The 18,792-nt window shown below is 40.2% G+C and overlaps 2 protein-coding genes across 3 annotated transcripts; both read left to right on the top strand.

Annotated features, from left to right (window-relative positions):
• Positions 1–692: 692 nt before the first annotated feature.
• On the top strand, positions 693–4,047 carry LOC308135164 (angiopoietin-related protein 3-like; the record flags this gene model as incomplete). The annotated part of the gene is made up of 7 exons (XM_080503039.1): positions 693–1,199; positions 1,402–1,512; positions 2,101–2,209; positions 2,563–2,676; positions 3,214–3,309; positions 3,459–3,731; positions 3,827–4,047. 7 exons carry the CDS (start codon positions 693–695, stop codon positions 4,045–4,047), a joined length of 1,431 nt encoding a protein of 476 aa, XP_080359165.1.
• A 2,187-nt stretch (positions 4,048–6,234) lies between these two features.
• Positions 6,235–13,400, top strand: LOC308135443 (phosphoglucomutase-1-like). 2 transcript variants are annotated; one of them, XM_080503443.1, is made up of 11 exons: positions 6,235–6,541; positions 8,327–8,489; positions 8,742–8,888; positions 9,557–9,682; positions 10,465–10,655; positions 10,795–10,949; positions 11,151–11,266; positions 11,417–11,552; positions 12,322–12,505; positions 12,699–12,827; positions 13,046–13,400. In XM_080503443.1, exons 1-11 carry the CDS (start codon positions 6,284–6,286, stop codon positions 13,133–13,135), a joined length of 1,695 nt encoding a protein of 564 aa, XP_080359569.1. In that variant the 5' UTR covers positions 6,235–6,283; the 3' UTR covers positions 13,136–13,400. The 2 variants fall into 2 exon arrangements, with proteins under 2 accessions (XP_080359569.1, XP_080359568.1); XM_080503442.1 differs by having other exon boundaries at positions 10,435–10,655.
• Positions 13,401–18,792: the final 5,392 nt, after the last annotated feature.

The raw sequence follows: 18,792 nt of genomic DNA, 5'->3' as shown, positions 1-18,792 counted from the left end.
TGTAGTGTCCTAATATCTTACGATGCACACAATGACAACAACAATGTGACCAATGTAAGGTATTTCTCTTGTATTAAATGCAGTGACATACATCTCAAATTCAGAGGCTGGTAACTGATCCATCTCATATGATCCTTCATGTAAACTGGGTCATTTTCCTGTTTAGAAACAAACTGGTAGCACAACAACATTATAGATCAACCATGCCCTCTGCTGTAGTTCAATTTAAAACTCGGTCATGCTGAGCGAACCGGAGGATAACATCCTTCAGCAGATTAAATTTAACTCATCTTTGACTTCATATCAATACAGGGCCATTTGCTCGTGATTGATTCAGTTATTACTGAGAAAGTTTTCAGATAGAAAAACCCCTTTGATGTACTACAACTGTTCCAGCCCTCAATCATGATCATTATCTCACCTTAATCATCTATACATGCTCAACTAAATTGTGATATCAAGACTATCTCGTGAAGGTAAAGTTTACCAAGCTATCAATGATCCGCCCAGGAGGAGGAATCTATCTGGTAAACAAGCATTGATCGAATGAGCAGGTTAATTATTGACCTGAGCCCAGACTGAGTATAAAGCCTGCAGCTTTTTTATGCCCTGCGTCTTCATCCAGTCTTTGAAGGAGGCGGAGGCTGCCAGTTTTTACATCTTTCACAAACAGCTGGAGATACAATACCACCATGAGAGTGGCACTGATTCCCATTATGTTTGTCCTGGCTGCCGCCTGCATCCCAGGCTTTCATGGCCAAGAGCAGCCTATAGTGTCCCACCTCGAGGCTCCTTCTGACACCCCGTCCCGCTTTGCTGCTCTGGATGACGTGCGTCTGCTGGCAAGTGGCCTCCTCCAGCTGGGTCAGAGCCTGCGGGACTTTGTGCAAAAGACAAAGGGACAGATAAACGACATCCTCCAGAAGCTCAACATCTTCGACCACTCTTTCTACAGACTGTCAGTGCTGGCCAGTGAAATCAAGGAGGAGGAAGAGGAGCTGAAGAAGACCACAGTGGTGCTGAAGGCAAACAATGAAGAGATCAAAGGCCTGTCTGAAGAGATCAGCTCCAAGATGGACAGCATTATGCAAGAGAAGAACAAACTCCAGACAAAGGTGGAGGGCCTGGAGGAGAAACTGAGCAGTTTGTCAAACGGCCTTGTGACAAGTGATCAAGTAGCAGAGATCAATAAACTTCGGGTAAGTGACCCTGGGTCAGAAAGGAACACTGAGTGTTTTTCATGTACTCATTATACTGCCAGATAGAATGGGAACATATGATAGTAAATATTTTTATACCTACTTATTTCTCTCCTGCCTGTATTAGTACAATTAATTATGTTTGTTAATATATTTAACTAATTAAATGTATGTTAAAGATTCCACCTTTTTCCCTGATCAGGACGTGATCCTCAATCAAGAGCAGAACATTATGGAATTGCTGAAAGCAGTGACTGAACAAAGTGACCAGCTCAACAACCAGAGGACCAAGATCAAAACTCTGGAGGAAAAGGTAAATAACTGAACTGCAGGAGCTTTATCGGACAATCAAATAATCATTGAACCATTGGTGAGACATAATATTAAGCAACTACTTATATTATAATTCAAAAAGAGTTTGCTTATGCAGAAAAATAAATCTAAGACTCATACCCTTTTGCTCTCCCCAATCATTTTCAGACATCCTCATTGATCTGATCTAAGTTCCACTTAAATTGGCTTTGCATTTGTTGTTAAATTAACCAGGGTTTTTTCCCCCCCTTCCTCTTTGAGTTGTGAGCTGTTGGAATCATGACATTGCAATGGCTGTGCTGTTAAAGAAAAAGAAACTTAATGGTGTCATGGTGTTGCACATTTTAATTGAGATTTTAAATCTCCGGAGGATGCCATAGCAGAGCAAGCCGAATTATTTACAAAATCTCAGGCAGTGCTGTTTCTAAAAACAGTACTTCCTCTGATCCCAATAGCTGCTGTTTCACTTTAGTAAAAAAAATCCCCAGGCAACAATGCAAACCAGCTGATAACATAGAGCCAGTTTGAGGATGTCTACAATGTTATTATGTCTGACATTATCTTTGTTTCTCCAACACTTTCCTTCAAGCTAACAGCCAATATGTTAGCCCAGGAAACTATTGAAAGGACGTCTGATAACTTCAACAGTGAAGCACCAACACTGACCCCCTATCTGACCTCAAGATCTACCAACAGAGGTAAAATGATGATGAAGTTGACTGACAAAGCATGATTTGAACCATGCTATTATATCTGCTGGCACAAATGTTAAGTATTCAATCTCAGTGTGTCAATGCTTATAATTTATAAAGGTATCTGGAGAATTTCTAGTAATTCTTTACTTCACGTTCATGGATAGTTTCATAATCAGAGCGGAGAGCTGTCAGCCCTCCACGAACAATCACTTATCACACATTTTCCGTGTTAATGCTCATAATATGAACTGCTGACCTTCATGTGCAAGTACACATTAGCTTCTCTGCTGGATTTAAGCACTTTATTTAGGACAGTTCCAAATTGAACATCGATTTTATGGCCCTCTCTCAAATAGATTTGCCGTCGGACTGCGCTGAGCTGTTCAGCAGAGGGGAACGTGTTAGTGATCTCTACGCCATCAGGCCCAACGGTTCAGAGCCATTCATGGCCTACTGCGACATGAGCAAAGGTATTCTACCTCTCACATGTTTTGTTTATTGCAGTCGAGTAATTATTTTTTATCAAGCAGCGTTACTATTGTTGTTTGTTGTATCTGATTGTCGTGCTGCAGGCGAGAGAACAGTATACGAGTGGGGAAAGTTTGGTAAAATTACCATATATTCTTCTATATGAAGATCATTTTAATTCAGCACACATATTGCAAACTCTGCTACTACAAATAAAGCCAGAGGATAGGGTGGAAACGTATGATTACTTTCATTAATTATTAACTGATCATCAAATGTTCCAAGAAATATTAAACTCTGAAAGACGGTAACAAGATTATCCATCCATCTCTCCAGGAACACTCCACTCTGGCCAGTTGATCACAGGGCAAAGACAAACAACCACACATGAACTCATTTATTTTAGATGGACAAATCACATAATACACATATTTTCAGACATTGAAAATAGACCATTAGGGACTGTGGATGGCTGTTGCTGAATAATTCATTCATGAGGGGACCTAAACACATCCTGAAATCTCTTTTTCTCCTCGTAGATCATGGAGCAACGATAATCCAGCGAAGGATAGATGGATCATTGAATTTTGACCAAACATGGGAGAAGTATGAACAGGGTTTTGGAGATTTTCAAGGTGAGATTTGTTGCACACTTATCTGTCAATATGATAGCTCAATAAAAGCGTTTTGAATTCATATGTCGTCAACACTTTCCTGCACCTCTGTGTGCATCAGTTGCTTGTTAACACATGTCGACTCAGTGATATCTTGCTGTCTCTCACAGGGGAATTTTGGCTGGGTCTCAGCAAGATTCGCTCTCTGGTCTCTCAGGGAAACTCTGTCCTTCACATCTTATTGGAGGACTGGAAACAGAACAGGCGTTTCATCGAATACAAATTTTACCTTGACGGCCCAGAGAACAGCTACAGAGTTCACCTCACGTATCTGTCCGGTAATCTGCCTGACCCCCTGGCCAACCACACAGGCATGATGTTTTCTACAAAAGACCGGAACAATGACATCCACCAAAACTTCAACTGCGCCCAGCAGCAAACAGGTAAAGAAGATGTACACGTAGTGGCTTTCTTTCTCTGATGGCTCAAACAATAGGATGAATAAATACCCCTCCCTCTAATTTATGTCCTCTACTAGGTGGATGGTGGTTCAATGCCTGTGGAGACACAAACCTGAATGGGAGATATTTCCACACGAGATCAAAGTGGCGTTCAGACCGAAGGAGGGGAATCCATTGCAGTTCAGGCCGAAAGTCATCTTATTCCATCAAATTTACCCAGATTTCCATCTACCCCGCATCGTCCTTCAGCACTATCTCCTTGACATCAGCTTCCTCTGAGGCAGGAACCTTTCTGTGAAGCAGCACCGACAGTCTGGCAGAAGTTCTCTGTCCAAACCATCTTTAAACAATGGCCTCTAAAGGAAAGCCCTGTCAGTGTGTGACGAGGGTACACTGAGGTTTCAATAGCCTCAAACAGGAAGGACAATCCCGAAATCTGATCACCAGGACGCTATGTATGTATATAGAGCATCAAATATGTTGACAAATGTATTACACGGTGAATTGGGGTTAACTTCTTGTTAACAGCCTCATAATATGTCTAAAAAATATGTTCACTAGCTGTGTCACAGGAGCCAACGCTTATGAGATTATATGTGCAGTTTTTTGTCAGATTCATGAGACGCAGGTTACAACTCTTGGAAATCAAAACCAATCCCACTCTGAGGTGCTGTTGGAATATGGATACACAGATGTACACAGGTATATATGAAAGATGTGAATGTCATTGTATGTTATTTCCATACCATGACTTCAGTTTGAAAGTGCAGAGCTGACTGAAAGAATTCATTTTGCAACTATGCATACTTAAAAAAAAAATTCTAAACGGGATACATTTCTCAGTTAGATTCTAGTAAAATCATACCACAACCTGTTTTATGTTTAAAGACACACTCTTGCTTTAAAACCTGCAGAAAGATCACCGTGCAAATTAACTCTAAAGTAGTCGACAGAAGCAGTAAACAACAAATAACAACAACAAAAATACATTTTGGAATGAAGGCATGCTTTAAAATTGCATGTTTTAATAAAGTTTAAAAAAAAACGTCCATCGCAGTTTGTTATAGTGTGACAATTTGCTAAATCTTGTACATTAGATTTCATACAGAAAACCTTCTATAACAATCACTGTTGGCACAGGTTAAACTTCAAAAGGCAGTAAAAGTTGTGAACCACTGATTTTAATTATGCTTATCTCTACTGTACATTCTCAGTTTTGATGCTTGTTTCATTCTATTGTAAACTTTTAAAGAAGTATGGCAATAACTGCGAATACATAAGTGTTTCATGGAAATTATGCTATTCTTTATTAAATCCCTTTCTTATTAAGAACCAAAAAAGAAATAAAAAAATGTGGTTTGTACTGTATATTGTACATTATTTTGTAAACAAAGATCTGTTCTTCAAACTCTTTGCTGTGATGCCAGAGCTTTGTTAATAAATGTGTAATGAAGTTACTACTCACCAAAACTCTTCAAAACAAATATATACCCAGGGCAAAACTAAAGTGAGGTCAAAGAGTGCATGCTTTTTGGGAATGTGGAAGGAAACCGAAGCACCTGGAGGAAACCCATGCACACACAGGGAGAACATACAAACTCCACACAGAAAGGCCCCGGGCCATACATCAATCCACGGCCGTCTTGCTGTGAGACGAGAGCACTAACCACTGAGCAACCATACTTTTAAACACTTAAACAATTAAAGATATTTGGAGCTGTCCTCACTGAAAGGTTATAAGCTATCAGCTTACTAATCCAGCACACAGTGGGATCAAATTTGACTTTGTGTGGTCTGTAAATATAATTTGTTGGAGACTCCTGTTCCAACCAGGGAGCTTGTCTATTTGTTTGTGAGGGGGATGAACTCTAGAGGGCAGTGTTGGTCCATCTCGTGCAGAGCCCACCACTGTGATATGACTGTTGTGGGTCTAATTAAATTAAACATATTGTTTGTTTTGTACACAGACACTCGCCTAAAAACACATATTCATGATTTGTAAGCATTTCTAATTGCTTTCTAACTGCTCCTCTTGCCGTCTGCTTTCACAATCACTGTGAGGAAAGGATAAATTTGCCCTCCTAAAATAGCATCAAACACAACTTTGATGAGGGATGTCATCCTTCTTTTTGCATGTCATTACTCTGAGCACAGCTGCAGGGCTGCACAGATGGATAGATACCTCCCATAACAAACACCTCAGGGCCCCTACGCAGACACACCCGAATACACATGCCTCAGTGGCTGGGCCCACGGTCTTGACAGTGATGTCCCTGCACATGTGTGAAAGGCCGTCTTTAGTTACCACCCTCTGCCTCTGCACACACATTAGTTACAAAGGTTATTTTGGGCTGCAGAAGTACCACTGTAACCCTGTGCTTCCAGTAAAATAATAGGAGGAGTCAAGCTCTTGCCTTCCCATTCTGCTTCTCTGTACCCTTCCCCATGTCAACTGACAGGGGAATTCCCTCTAAATAACAGGCTCCCTGTGCTCTCTGCTCAGAAGCATTTGGTCGGATCCTGACTCTGGAACAATGGAGAATAGTCCTCTGCAGGTTGTGACTGTCCCAACAGCCCCCTACCCCGACCAGAGACCCGGCACCAACGGCCTGAGGAAGAGCGTCTATGTGTTTCAGTCCAGGAGAAACTATCTGCACAACTTTATCCAGAGTGTCCTCTCCTCTATTGACCTGCGTGACCGCCAGGGTTCAACCATGGTGGTGGGGGGAGACGGACGCTTCTTCAACCAAACAGCTATTGAGGTCATTGTGCAGATGGCAGCTGCCAACGGGGTCAGTGTCACGATGTGTGGACTTGCTCACGTTAGGTGTGTTTGTTTGTGTGTGCATGCCATTAAGTGCATGTGAGCGTGCTCATGGCCAGATGTTGCCCTGTGTGCAGGTGACTGCTTTCTCGGGCCATTTCTTAATACTGTACTCTTTTGTTATAACCGACTGGTACAGGTTCATGTTATATTTACAGTTATAAGAAATGTTAAGTTTAAGATGGAGCCATCTATCCAACGTAGCATCCATCCACCCATCCATCCATCCATCCATCCATCCATCCATCCATTCATCCATCCATCCATCCATCCAGGTGAACTCATCAAATTTGAACCATTTAGAATCACCAATTATCACCAATGTTTGTTTATACATGATAGACAGTAGTTGGAGCACAGAGACAAAATCCACATATGTACATAGATAACGTGTTCTCTGCAAACAAAAGCCCCCAGGCTCAACTCGGACTAGAACCAGAGACCCCGCTTGCAATGAGCCAAGAGTGCCCACCCCTTAGTCACTGTGCCAAACAATCTGTGTAACTCATTTAAATGGATGATTGCAATTTTTTTGATTGACAATGTTTTCAAGTATGAATCCATAATAACGCATGCAAGGGAATATGCAATACGCTGAAAACAGAATTAATCAATTTTGCAACATGTGCTTATAACTTTTCACTATAATGTTATAAATTCTGGTGGTCATTCATGCATTGAATGCTAGAAAAATATCTTGATAACAAAATCTAACGGAAGGTTCACTGTCTGACTTCTGTATTAATTATTAGAATGTATATTTATTGTGACATTATCACTTTAAACTCTACGTGAGAAACTAATCTGAGAAATGTTTCCATCAATAACAGAAGTTTGAATAGATTTTTCAACGTAGCATGCCTTCAAGAAAAAAAGGTAAATGGTGCATTTAGTACACTGCATATACAGTACCTGAACATTCCCAAAATAATGCTCAGTTCACTTACAGTTAGATTGTTTTCCACAGAATGTGATCTATTACAGTATTTCATAACATGACAGGCGACCTGTCCAGGATTTGGATGGATGGATGGATGGATGGATGGATGGAAAAAGCACAACACTAGTAAATCTGAAATACATCCACGCAATCTTGTTATTGTAACTATAGCATATGGGAACTATATTTTTGAGAAAATAAATATATAAATGTTTGTTGTTTTTCAACATTAAATTTCTTCCAGGGATAGATTCAATTCTCACATTTTATTTTCAATTTTAATTTGGAAATATTTAAGTGGAAATATCATCACTTAAAGCTCATAATGTATTGATTTTGAAAGTAACCAATCGATAAAAAGAACTGAAACATAAAAGGTCAATTACAGAATATAACACTTTGAAAGGAAGGTCCGAGCTGCTTGTCAAAAGTAAAAACTAAAAGAGCAGAGCAGCTTCTGGCAGTGTCTGTCTTCAAATAGAAACACATTAAACCTACCGGTAGTCTGTTTTCAACCCATTTGCCAGCACTAGTAATGAGGTCTCTGTGGTCTGCAGGTTTGAGTTACATAACCTTTGAGCTTCTGATGCTTTCTTGGTTGAATGATATTCCTGGGATTTAAAACACACTCACACATGACCGAACCTGCTCTTGATGTGCCATAACTGTCGTTCATCAAGTGAAATTCAAGTCTCACTTACTTGAAGAAGCATGACACACCAAACCTGATACTCAGCAGTGTTCCCACTCAGATATTTTCAGATGCACACTCACCCTGGCCAATTCAAACACACCTGTGTGACATTTCCTCAGGTGGGCCGTCTGATTATCGGACACCACGGGATCCTGTCCACGCCGGCCATCTCCTGTGTGATCAGAAAATACAAAGCCATCGGTGGCATCATCCTCACTGCCAGTCACAACCCCGGCGGACCTCACGGAGACTTTGGCATTAAGTTTAATACTGCAAATGGAGGTATGGTAACTTGAGAAGAGGAAGCATGCACACTAAACACCAAGTGCAAAATAGTGTTATTGGAGAGGTCAGACATTTCACCAGCCTGCATGAAGCATTACTCTGATATGTGGCTCGGACATTGAAAAATACTTTGTGTTTTACCTGGAACACCTGAGCTTAAACAGAAATGTGATTCAATTCTTTTTTCTTTTTTTTTAGTCATACATTTTATGGTAATGCTGGAGTAATGCCATTTTTATCTCCCTCAAGGCCCAGCCAAGGAGGCAGTCGCAAGCAAGATCTTTCAGATCAGCCGAACCATTGAGGAGTTTGCCATCTGTCCTGGACTAAAGGTGGATCTGACAACGCTTGGAAAACAGACGTTTGATTTAGAGAACAAGTTCAAACCTTTCACAGGTAGGGAACAGTATTATCAGCAATCAATTTAATATCAAATAAATACCAAGGGCACGAGAGCAAGAGGACATTTTTAGGAAGATTATCAGTGTTTCTCAACCTGGGCTGTAAGACTGCCTTTGCACTTAAAGTTCACAGGAGGAGTTAGTGTGCTCTGATGCTGTGAAAACCCGATTTGCATGCCAAAGAAAACTAGAATACAACACATACTAGAGACTACCCCAGATCTAAGTAACTTTTCATTGCTTTTATTATAAAAGTCTCCACTTGTGTGTGACTCTGTCTGATGTTTGCCAAATGTGAGATCAGAGATGCTATAAAACCTTTCTGAGAAGCAGTCTCTCAGATACTCCAGCTAAAAATGCATTGATGGGATACAAAATGAAGTTTGAAGTGTTGGTGATTAGACAATGTATCATATAAAAGTGGTGCATACACAGGCAGGAGAAGGTAAAACCCTCCAGTGTCCAGATGCTGAAATAAAGTTTCCTTTTTTTTTGAGAGAGAAAATAACAGAACTGAGTATGTTTGCAAATTCAGCTATTTAACCACCACCAATCTCAGCATATACAGTACATATCCTAATATTTTATACTTAGGAGTTCAAATCGATGCTTGTCAAACTTGATTTAACTGAAACTTTCTTCCTCATTTGTGGTTGTTTCCAGTGGAAATTGTGAACTCTGTGGAGTCGTACGCAAACCTGCTGAGGAACATCTTCGACTTTGCTGCTCTAAAGGAGCTTCTCTCAGGCGAAAACCACATCAAGATAAGATTAGACGCCATGCATGGAGGTGAGAAAGATAACACTGAGAGCTTATCCCTGCACTATAAATAGATTAAATAGATTTTTGATTAGGGAGCTTTAGTGATGTTTATTGCTGCATCAGTTATTTTTTTAATTGCACCCTTAGATCAAGTTTTACAACTGTGCGAGAGCAATGCCAGTCATACAGTATCACACAACACATGTCCTCCTCACAGTAATGGCAGCGCAGAGGAGACCGCTGGTTGTTGTCACAGATCAGTTCTCCGTAAAGGATGTTCTTAAACAAGCCATTCACGACCAAAAAGGAACAAGACATATGTATTAGCTTCCTGTTTCTACGTTGCATGTTCCTGATATGTTTGATTGAGGTCCTGAGTGAAGGACACAACAAACTAATACATGAGAACGAGTTTGACCTTTCTGTCATATCAACTATTGATTATTACTATTAATTCATGCCAGATCTGTGCTTTGTAAAAAATAAAAATAAAAATCCCCCATCTCACTTTGTTTAGACCTGTAATGATAATCCAACAGAATTTGCTAACATGGAGATACAGAAGTACAGATCAGTCAAGTTGTTTTAGTCGTCATTCCATCTTTGGAAGGATAAAGTGGGCTTGTTGAAGCTATAGTTCTCAGATCTATTTCCAGTGTCCCCCAAACTTTAAAACAGAAACTTGTTGATCTACCATACAGGACTGCCAGGTCATTTTAGAATCCAAACTTGCAACAACATCCCATCATGCCTTTTTTTTTTCTATTTATTCCTTTCAGTCTTGTTTTTCCTACTTGTTTGCTCTCCAGTGGCAGGACCATATGTGAGAAAAATACTCTGTGACGAGCTGGGTTGTCCTGCCAATTCTGCTATCAACTGCGTCCCCATGGATGACTTTGGCGGTCAACACCCAGATCCAAACCCCACCTACGCTACAGATCTGATCGACAGCATGAGAGATGGACAGTATGACTTCGGTGCAGCATTTGATGCTGATGGGGTATGTTCACTCATTTTTATTTATTTATTTATTTTTTCTGTTTTTATCACACTGAATCAAATGATCAGGATCATCTGGAGTTGACTCGACTCACAGCCAGAGACCTTGACCTCCAAGTTCCCTTGTGTTGGCTTCTTAGGATCGAAACATGATCCTCGGTAAACATGGCTTCTTCGTCACCCCATCTGATTCTGTGGCTGTGATCGCTGACAACATCTTCTGCATCCCATACTTTCAGCACACAGGGGTGAGAGGCTTCGCTCGCAGCATGCCCACAAGTGCAGCATTAGACAGGTAAAACTCCAATCAGCTTTTTTGAGTTATGTTCAAACACAAAAAGACCTGAAACGAGAGTTTGACTTTTACGTTTCTTTAAAATCCCTCTATGAAAATAAAAACCTAATACCTTTTATCATGTTTAAAGCATTTTTACTTCTGTTGCTCCAAATGCAGTCTGTGGTTTCTAAGAACACTCTTTCATTGTATTTTCTGCAGAGTAGCCAAAGCAACAAAAATAGAGCTATATGAAACTCCCACTGGGTGGAGGTTCTTTGGGAACCTTATGGATGCAGGCATGCTGTCTCTGTGTGGAGAGGAGAGCTTTGGTACAGGTACAACATGGCCTCAGCAAGTTAGAAGATCAAATGACGCTCTGGTGGGGGAGAAAAAAAAAGAGAGACTGTAATCCAACTCTCATGTTTGTTTTTGTTTGCGTGTGTTTTTTCTGTGCATGGTAAACTTAATGATGTATCACGTTTCAGGGGGAGACCACATACGGGAGAAGGATGGGCTTTGGGCCGTGCTGGCATGGCTGTCCATCTTGGCCTCCAGGCGGCAGAGTGTGAAAGACATCCTGAAGGACCACTGGCTAAAATATGGAAGAAATTACTTCACCAGGTCAGATGTGAAAACATCAATTAGCCTTTTATTATTATTTTTTTTGTGTGTTCTGTTTTACTGCTCCTGTTATTTTTTTTGACAAACAAAGGGTGATTCATCTTTAGGTATGATCACTGTAGTTTATTTAGTCGATAGAAAATGAAAAACATTGATGATCCGTGAAAGAAAATAAATGCAGTTTATAGGTTGTAACTGCCACCAAGTGGAACTCTCGAGTCATTACATGTCCTCCGTGGCTTTGCCCTGAGCAGGAAAAAAAATGTAACACAATGTTTTTTTAAACAGATTTAAAATGCTGGATAAAACAAAGATTCGTCAGAGAAAAACAAGTGTGGGAACCCCATGTCAAAGTTGATCAGAAGACATTAGATAAAGCCTTTTTTGAAGAAATTCATGTTATGATGGAGGATACTAATTTCTTCTCATTGGGCTGACAATGGCTGATTCTTTGGGTTTATTTTGTTGCTTTGAAATGTTGGAACCACTTGTACAAGAAAGATCACAACAAATTAATCCAGAGTGGTTCTCAGTAATTTGCTTTATTCTAAAATGTAGAATTTCATGCCAATATCAGGAATCCCCTCAGTATTGACAAAACTCAATAATCATAGAGCACAGTTTTGAAAATGACATATTGATATGCGAAACACATAAATCACATGATATAACCTACACTCATCAGATCTCAATTTATTTGAACATCTTTGCATGACAGGGGTTTTAGCAAAAAAGCATTCATTTCATCATGTCAATTTTGTTTCCCCAGATATGACTATGAGGATGTAGACATTGATGCAGCCTGTGAGATGATGGAGGATTTGGAGATTATGATTGCTGACAAGTCCTTTGTGAAACAGAGATTTGCAGTGGAAGACAAAATCTATCAGGTTGAAAAAGCAGACAATTTTGAGTACACTGACCCAGCAGACAGCAGCATTTCCAGGAACCAGGTACATTAGACACATATTACTACATTTTGGTAATGATACAGTTGTTATGTCTTCAGGCTGACTATGTGTCTTGTGTTTGGTCACTATGTACCGTATTCTGTCAGCGTCAGAGACACTGAGTGCCGCTATTTCCTCTTTGAAAATATCTATAATATTTAAAGATATACCTTCTGCGTTCCTGTTTTTGCTGCAGGGACTACGGATAATCTTCTCTGATGGTTCAAGAATCATCTACAGACTCAGTGGGACGGGTAGGAACGGAGCAACAGTGCGAATCTACATTGACAGCTATGAAAAGGAGTTGATTTTTGAGGACACACAGGTAGATACTCTTTGAATTTATCAATTACTTTGCTTAAAATGTGCATGCTTGAGATGTTTGCAATATAACATAGCGTGACAGGAATAAAGTGTATATCTATTTTACATACCGACAAAAGTATATGACTGCAGAGTTGAATATTCATGAGAAGATTAGCATCATTGATATACTGCAAACAAGTGTTTTGATGTCTAACTTTGCCTACTTTTTCTGGGCAGGTGATGCTAGCACCGCTTGCAACTATTGCTGTAAAGATTTCCCAGCTTCACCACAGGACAGGTCGAAGTGGCCCATCGATCATTACGTGATTTCTTCTGTATTTTAATTAACCATTGCATTGCTAAAGTTATCCCTTTGTTTTGTTTATGTGCAACAGTTCTTTTTTTTTTTTTTTTTATAACTCTTGAATCCAAATGTAGCTGCTTAACAGGCAACAAAGTGAATATTTTGAAAGAAGAAAAAAAAAAAAAAACAGCTTCTTGTTTTGGGTTTCTGCGTGGCTTGTGTGCTTGTCTCATTTGGTTTCAAACAAACCATATTTTAAGTTTTGCTTTCGTGATCTGGAATTATAATGTGCACCATTGAGCTGCAGGCAAAAAGCAGCAGGGCTGCAAAATCATAGGTCCTCGTTGTGATCAAAACAGCCAATCGAGACTTAAGATTGTCCCATTAAATGCAGCCTGTGGATCAAAAACAGCACTTTAATATCCTTTATGAGCCTCTTTTATCGCATCTTTTACAAAATGTGGCTTTCCCGGCACAATAAGTCTGCTTTATGGTTTCATATCAAGCAGTGCTGAGGACTATTGAGTAGCAGATTTGGAAGTGAGAAAGTGACATCCAGTTTTTCGCATAAAATAGGATTACCTCATGCGCCCACTGCTTTTTTTTTTTTTTTTGTAAAGGAAATAACACGGTGTACCCTCCCATGAAACCTCAAACTGTTATTTCTATCATCCATACTCCTTAATTATGGGAAATTAAAACTCATCAGCGAATAATAACCTGAAATTGAAGCTGAGTGTGTGGGTGCTTGAGGATAAGTGACAACATGCCAACTCACTTGAGGATGCACACAAACACTCAGAGACACAAACTCAACCTTCCAGATCAGCAGTCTTGCAGATTGCAAAGAAGAGCAAAACAATAAGACGGCAGTGGAATAGGTTATTATTTACCAGAAAAAAGCTCTTTAAATCCATCACTACAGACCACCTTGTAGTTGGAAAACAGTTCTGTTTTTTTTAAAAGCAGCTTCTCCAGCTCTGGTGGTTGCCACATGATACCCACTTAGCAACAGTACCAGAGTCCAAACATCTGCTCTGGCTCTGTGATCTCTCATGCCCTTTGAAGTCCTCCACCTTTTTTCTGGTTTCACCATCATGCTGAACCCAGTGCTCAATATGAGGACACACTGGATTTAGCTTTGGTTCATCTCAGGTCACCTCTTTTTGTTATTCCCTCCACTTGGTCAGAGATTACTCAGAGATAAATACAAAAATAATCACTGACATTTATCCGACAGTCATTAGTATTTTTAAGCAGCTGCCAGACGGGAGTCAACTGAATGTTAAAATCTTGGCAGATATAGGAATAAAGGCTGATCTTGTTTTTATGGTGTGATCTCAGCACATAGCACCTTTTGTCATTAATTGTTATGGCAAGTAAATTATGATATAATGATGACACACATATACATATCAAATAGAAAGAAAGACAACACAGCGGGAAAAGCAATCGTTCTGAAATCTTAAGATGTAAATGATTTCAAAGAAAAGTGACCCTGAACTATACAAAGTGGTATAAAGGATGGATGAATAGGGGATGCATATGTCCATGCAGTCATAGAGGGGAAAATATATTCTAATGTTTACTAAGGTATTCTTCAGCCAAATGTCAGGGTCGCTGTCCACCAGGTGAAGGTTGGACCATACAGCATGACAATTGTCCTATATTATTGTATAATAGCTTTAAACGATAAGAAAAACACAACTTATAGTGGACCAATCAGAGCACAGTGCTAAGTCCAAGAGATGACAGACGTACAAGGTGAAGATTATCATTGTTTTAGTAAAATGAAGAACCAATGGGACTTTTCATTGAGAATTTCAACTGATTGTGTGGTGTGAGTGTACATGCATTGTGTATCATGCAGAGAATCAGGGTCATCATACCACTAAATGCTCTCACCTCTGGTGGTCATTTGATTAGCCAACCCCAACCATCCACATCCACAACTGTCATAAGTTTAGAGTCATATAATTTGTTGAGTAGATTCGGCAAATTTTACATGCAGCTGTACGCAATTTGAGTGGTTTACGTTTCAGTCTGTGTTCACATGTCATGAATGTACCAGCTCACCAATCTACATTTTCTACAAAAACGAGACAAACACACACTGGGCAGATGAATGATTATTATGTATATGAAAGACATCTGTGCAGCCTGCCTCTCATAATGGCATTTCACAAGCTGGAGGATACAGCGCGTAAAATGTAAAATGGCTAGTGGCTGAGTAGTTCTGCCATGTAAAAAGCACTACCAATTATTTTGTGTGTGTAATAAATACATTATACTATAAAAATGTATGGAACTGCTTTGCTATTGTAAGTTCATAAAATGCTAAAAGTTACACAAAACCTCTGGGTTTTACTATATGAAGACTGTTACACATATGCTATGATAAACTCCTTTATGATCACCAACAGAAGGGTTAGAAAGTCTATTAATGGGAAATGTTAACATGATGAACACAAACAGCTTCGTGGGAAAGTGCCAGAATGTTGCATTTCTGCCCTGTGAAATACCTTGCAGAGGACGTCCAAGCCAGTTTGAAACTTCTTGCAACATAATGTCCATCTGAGGCCAGAAGTTCCTTTAGTTTCTATGTGCATCAAACCAACATCATGAAGAAAAGCCTGAGATTCTTCAGTCCTCCTGAGAGAAAAAAATCCAAATGAAAGTGATAAAATCGACACCTTGTGTAAGACATATCTGCAGAGGAAGATAGCTACTTGAGAGTCAGTTTCCATTTACACTCGACCTAATCTAGGCGAAAGAAACACTGAGATAGGGGAGAAAAAAAGATAAAAAGAATGATGAAGATGAAGAAATGGGCCCAGGGACATCCATTCATCTTTGTTCCAGGACAGCGGTTGCCTGGCAACAGCAGAGGCATCAGAATTATTCAAAAATACTCGTGGATCCGACCTTGAAGGCAACACAATGCAACAGGGTTTAGAAGAAGATCCCCCAGTACAATGCAGCACATGTTATTGATGTGTGGTTCTTAAATGAGCGCTACATTGCAGATATGTTATGCCGCAGAGACAAAACCATCAAGGAAACAACTGTGAAAAATTGCACAAGCGAAAAAGGAAATGGGAACTGTGAAGATCACAATGCAAATTATGTAAAGTGCTGCAAAGTGTTTAATGATGCAATAGCAGTGTTACAGACAGACCAATGACAAAAACTATCCGTAATAATTAGAACGTGGGATTCAATATCATTTTAGAAAACTTCAACATTTTAAACATTTTGCTGAAATTTTCAAACAATATTTGAAATGTAAAATAAACAAACTTTGCGTCCTTTTTTACAAATTCCTATTCAGTATGTAGCTTTGAGGCTAATGCTACTTCTTTAGTATCACATCAATTTTCTCGACCCGTCTCCAGCCCTATCATCTCAGTGTGGATGGGCTGGAGACATTTTTATATTCTGTATAAACCTTTACAGTGCCACTGCAGGCATGATATATGTATTACAGTAGTTTCAGCATTTTCGTTGGTGGCAAATTCTCTTGAGATGTATGTGAAACATCTTATAAACAGTCATGTTTTCATCCCCATGTGGATGGGTTCCCAGTGCTGCGCAAGTTCTGCTACTCTCAATAAGGCCCCATTTACATGACAGCATTTTCACCTGAAAATGGAAAATTTTTGCTTGTTGCATTTTGGAGCGTACCTTTAAACTACAGCGGTGACTGCAGCATGCCAACGACATCGTTTTGAGTGTTTCTGCCATGTCTGTGGAAATAGACGTGGTTTTTAAAACGTTGCCCTGTAAATGTGAAAGTTTTCTGAAATGAAAATGCTAAAAAAAGATGCATTTTTACTTAAAACTTTGTCATGTAAACGGGGCCTCACTATAAAAGACACCCCAGTGAACTAGCAGCAATTACTTTTAGGGAAAAGATTCTATCAATTTCTTTAAAAAAATATTTTTACACTCTGAAAATGCTATTGAGTGTTTGACGGACATTGTTTTGATCAGTCTATTAACTTCAATCCACACTTCCTTCTCCACTTCACACCACACTTCTGATCACATCAGGCATCAGTCACATATCTCAACATGACCACTGAACCTTTTGAAACGTTTTTAACTGAGATGAACTTATCTAAAACTTCAGATGAATTCAATCAGCTCAATCAACAATTTTAACATGTACATACTAGAACACACATATGGAAATAATTGTACAAATATTGAAAATGGATCTTAACAAATATTTGTAAATGTATGAGCCTTATGTTGGACACTCCAGCTTTGTATTACAACATAATGCAGAAAACAAAACAAAAAAACAAAAAACTTGTATTTGACTATCATAAACAACCTCACCAGTTTTTCTTCTAGGAGTCAGTGAAAGAAAAGAGAGCTGGGGGCGGGTGGGGGGGAGGGGGGGGGGTCATAGTGTGCGCTGAAAACAAAACAGATAGAGGACGATCTGGAGCAGAGCGCGCGCGCTGACGAGCCATTGGTAAACGGACGGATTTACGTCGTCCAATCGACTCCGCCGCGGGCTCGCGGAGGGCAACGAGCGCGAATGGCACAAATGGATGCGATAAAAAGGGGGGCGCCATCCACCGAGGCGGAGCAGAGAGAGAGAGAGAGAGAGAGAGAAACCCGAGGCAGGATACTCCGAGAGAACACCGGCGGCGGAGACCGAGCTCCGGTAAGAGGCATGAGCTCCGGTAAGAGACCGCGCTTCACCCTCCCGGGGAATCTGGGACAGACACGAAGTGGGTGTTTTTCTCGCTCCCACGGGAGAAAGATAAGCACGTCGAGTGGATGCATTGTTTCTAAAAATGAAACCATCCCTTGAAGTTTTTTTTTCCCAATGTGTACAAAATTATTTGAATAAGAAGAGTCTGTTGCACGAAGGGCATGCAAAATCTCGAGGTGGTTGGGAAAAGTCTTGTTTTTATGACGTTCAGGTGGCAGGATTTGAGTCGCCTTTTTTCGAGAAAACAAAAAAAAACAAAAAAGAGTTTTTGGTTGTAAATCACATCGCATTCCCGTGTGCGTGCAGGCTGTGCTTCCTATCCGTCTCCAGTCTCTGCATTGTGTCCAGCTCAGTGTTTCTCAGTGTACCTTTTGTTTGTTTGATTGTTTGTGGCACTTTTCAATGGCAGTGACGTGTTGCCATGGTTAGCAGCCTGCATAAAGGCTTCCCGTGGAGTACGATGGAGAGGTCAAACAAGGTGAGCACTTCCTCATTCGCCGACTTCTCACATTGGAGGAGATCGAGCTCGAGGAAAACCAAGTGAGCTGCACAGCATTGCTCGGTTTTGGGCACAATTGGCATGTGGGTGGAGACAAGGGGATATTTGTGTAGCAGGGTGTCTGCCAGGGTCATTAAAACATAAAGGGTTGATCCATAAAGCAAGTGTTTGTTGTGCTGTGAATCCATCAGTCAGTCCATTTAACAGTGAAGATTTTAGTCAGATGAGGTCAGGCTGGATTGATGGCAGTAGTGAGGCTATTTCACCCTGCTGGATAAATCAATGTAATATTCCTGTAGGGGCTTTACATGTCAGAGCACTGTCAATGGCGAGGCTCCAATGTGACTTTTTCTTCGACTGAGGTAAACTGAGGACGGCTGTGTATTCATCACCAGCCGTTTCGTGAGTTTTGGTGCTGAACCTTTGAATTCAAATGAGCATTGTTTGTCAGC

The sequence above is a fragment of the Blennius ocellaris genome (assembly GCF_963422515.1).
Source record: "Blennius ocellaris genome assembly, chromosome: 10".
NCBI classification, from domain to species: Eukaryota; Metazoa; Chordata; class Actinopteri; order Blenniiformes; family Blenniidae; genus Blennius; species Blennius ocellaris.
This window is presented reverse-complemented; position numbering and strand designations above follow the sequence as displayed.

Coding starts and splice junctions, on each gene's coding strand:
- LOC308135443 (XM_080503442.1), top strand. CDS start 6,284: ATGGAGAATAGTCCTCTGCAGGTTGTGACTGTCCCAACAGCCCCCTAC. Junction 10,656..10,794: donor CAGCATTTGATGCTGATGGG/GTATGTTCACTC, acceptor TTGGCTTCTTAG/GATCGAAACATGATCCTCGG. Junction 12,828..13,045: donor TGATTTTTGAGGACACACAG/GTAGATACTCTT, acceptor TTTTCTGGGCAG/GTGATGCTAGCACCGCTTGC.